The following is a 2,482-nucleotide window of genomic DNA, read 5'->3' as shown; positions in this document are numbered from 1 at the left end:
TCACCCACTCACACTCGCATCGCATCTCGCACCAACAACACACACACACACACACACACACACACACACACACGTTACAGGCACATATACGATCCGATCCGATACCAGCCAACCCCTTCCCCCCTCCCTTCCAATCCCCACGATACCAAGCCCCAGTTCCAATGATCCTCTCATCACCACCCCCAACTCCCCCCCCCCTCCCCCCCCCACTGGGCCACTGGCTCAATAATAATCACTTTCTCTCGTTGATCAACTTTGCCTCGCAACTTGTCTCTCGCAAACCCGCGACAGACACCCCCCTCACCCCCCTTTACAACACACAAGACTTATCAACATGCCTTACAGAGGAGGGTACGTCACCACATCCCACCACAACCATACACACACATACACACTCTATCAACTATCCCCCTCCCCTCCTCTGCTGCCCCCCCTGGGCTGATGGGATGGATTAGGATTGGATTGGATGGATGCCCGCCCCTCCCTCCCCCGCCACCCCCCCCCCCTGTCCCGCACCCAGGCCAATCATATGCCAAACTCACAGCTCAAATGTTTTCCTGACTAAAGACGTGGCGGTGGCCGTGGTGGCCGTGGTGGCCGTGGTGGTGGTGACTTTGGCGGAGTGTTCGGTGACTCGATGGGAGACCTTGGGCAGGACCTGGCGGCGGTGAATTGGAACGAGGCGGAGCTGACGCCGTTTGAGAAGGAGTTTTATAACGAGCATGATGAGGTGTCGGCCCTGACGGATGAGGAGGCTGCGGCATACCGGGAGAAGGAGTCGATCAAGCTGCTGTCCAAGGACGGCCGCCCGCTCCCGCAGGAGCTGGTCCTCAAGCCGGTCAACAAGTTCTACCAGTTTAACCTCTCGGATGGCGTCATGCGGGCCATCGATCGGGCTGGCTTTGTTGAGCCGTCGGCGGTGCAGGCGCAGGCTATGCCGTACGCGCTCTCGGGCCGCAACGTCATCGGCATTGCCGCCACCGGCTCGGGCAAGACCGTGGCCTTTGTCCTCCCGGCGCTTGTCCACATCCAGGCCCAGCCGCCGCTGCAGCGTGGCGACGGACCGATCGGCCTTGTTCTTGCGCCCACGCGCGAGCTTGCTGTGCAGATCCAGAAGGAGTGCGCCAAGTTTGCGCGCGACGTCAACGTTCGCTCGGTGTGCATCTACGGTGGCGCGCCCAAGGGCCCGCAGGCCGGTGCGCTCCGCCGCGGCGTCGAGGTCGTCATCGGCACGCCCGGACGTATCATCGACTTTGCCACGACGCACACCCTCAAGTTTAACCGGGTCACGTACCTGGTCCTTGACGAGGCTGATCGCATGCTCGACATGGGCTTTGAGCCGCAGCTGCGCTCCATCGCCTCGCAGATCCGGCCCGACCGCCAGACGCTCTTCTTCTCGGCGACGTGGCCGAAGGAGGTGCGCTCGCTCGCCGGTGAGTTTGTGGGCAACGACGCTATCCGCGTCGCCGTCTCCGTCGATCAGGTCAAGGCCAACGCCGACATCCAGCAGATCGTCGACGTCGTCTCGCGCAACGAGAAGTTTGACAAGTTTATGAAGGTCATGGAGGTGATCAAGGGCGACTCGGCCCGCATGCCGCGCGTCGTCGTCTTCTCGTCGACCAAGTCGAACTGCGACACGCTCGAGTACGAGCTCTCGGCCATCGGCTTCCGCACGGCCGCCCTTCACGGCGACAAGAACCAGCGCCAGCGCGACTGGGTCCTCCGCCAGTTCAAGTCCGGCTCCATCCCGGTCATGGTCGCCACCGACGTTGCCGCCCGTGGCCTCGACGTCTCGGACCTCCGCTACGTCGTCCAGTACGACATGGCTGGCTCTATTGAGGACTTTTGCCACAGGGTAGGCCGTACCGGCCGTGCCGGCGCCAAGGGCATCGCCTACACCTTCTTCTGCCAGTCGGATGTCAAGCTCGCCGCTGACCTCAAGTCGGTTCTCGAGCGCTCCAACCAGGACGTCCCGCCCAAGCTGGAGACCCTCGTCCAGTCGATGGGCCGTCGTGGTGGTGGTCGCGGTGGCCGCCGCGGCGGCCGCCGCGGTGGCTTCCGCGGCCGCCGCGGCGGCTGGCGCCGCTAAGCGGCTGCCGATGGCGCTACTGCTCCTGCTGCTGCTGCACGAGCTCAAAAACAAATACAAACTTAACCATGCTATGCTCTCGACACTCACACACACACTCTCACATCTGTCGCTTGTCTAGTCGGTACTCTCGTTCGACACAGTTCATTGCTTTCGCCACAAACTACATCGTCAGCTCAAAACCGTACGTCATCGCGGCCGTGGCATTCAGTACATGGAGTTGTAGCCGTACGGGCCCTGGGCCGGGGCACCGTAGCCGTACGGGGCCGGAGCCTGAGCCGGGGCGCCATATCGGAGCCGTAGGCGGCACCGGGGTAGTCGCCGACGGTGCCGTAGCCGTGCATCGGGGCGTCGTAGCCTGGATATCGGGGCACCGTAGTCGGGCATGGGGCC

The 2,482-nt window shown here is 62.9% G+C and overlaps 1 protein-coding gene across 1 annotated transcript; it reads left to right on the top strand.

The window, feature by feature from the left end:
* Positions 1 to 263: 263 nt before the first annotated feature.
* AMSG_08178 (DEAD-box ATP-dependent RNA helicase 20) lies at positions 264 to 2,089 on the top strand (the record flags this gene model as incomplete). Its single annotated transcript, XM_013900076.1, has 2 exons — positions 264 to 351; positions 568 to 2,089. Exons 1-2 carry the CDS (start codon positions 335 to 337, stop codon positions 2,087 to 2,089), a joined length of 1,539 nt encoding a protein of 512 aa, XP_013755530.1. The 5' UTR covers positions 264 to 334.
* Positions 2,090 to 2,482: the final 393 nt, after the last annotated feature.

The sequence above is a fragment of the Thecamonas trahens genome (assembly GCF_000142905.1).
Source record: "Thecamonas trahens ATCC 50062 unplaced genomic scaffold supercont1.39, whole genome shotgun sequence".
NCBI lineage: Eukaryota > Apusomonadida > Apusomonadidae > Thecamonas > Thecamonas trahens.
Note: the sequence above shows the minus strand (reverse complement) of the source record. Positions and strands in the feature narration are given on the sequence as shown.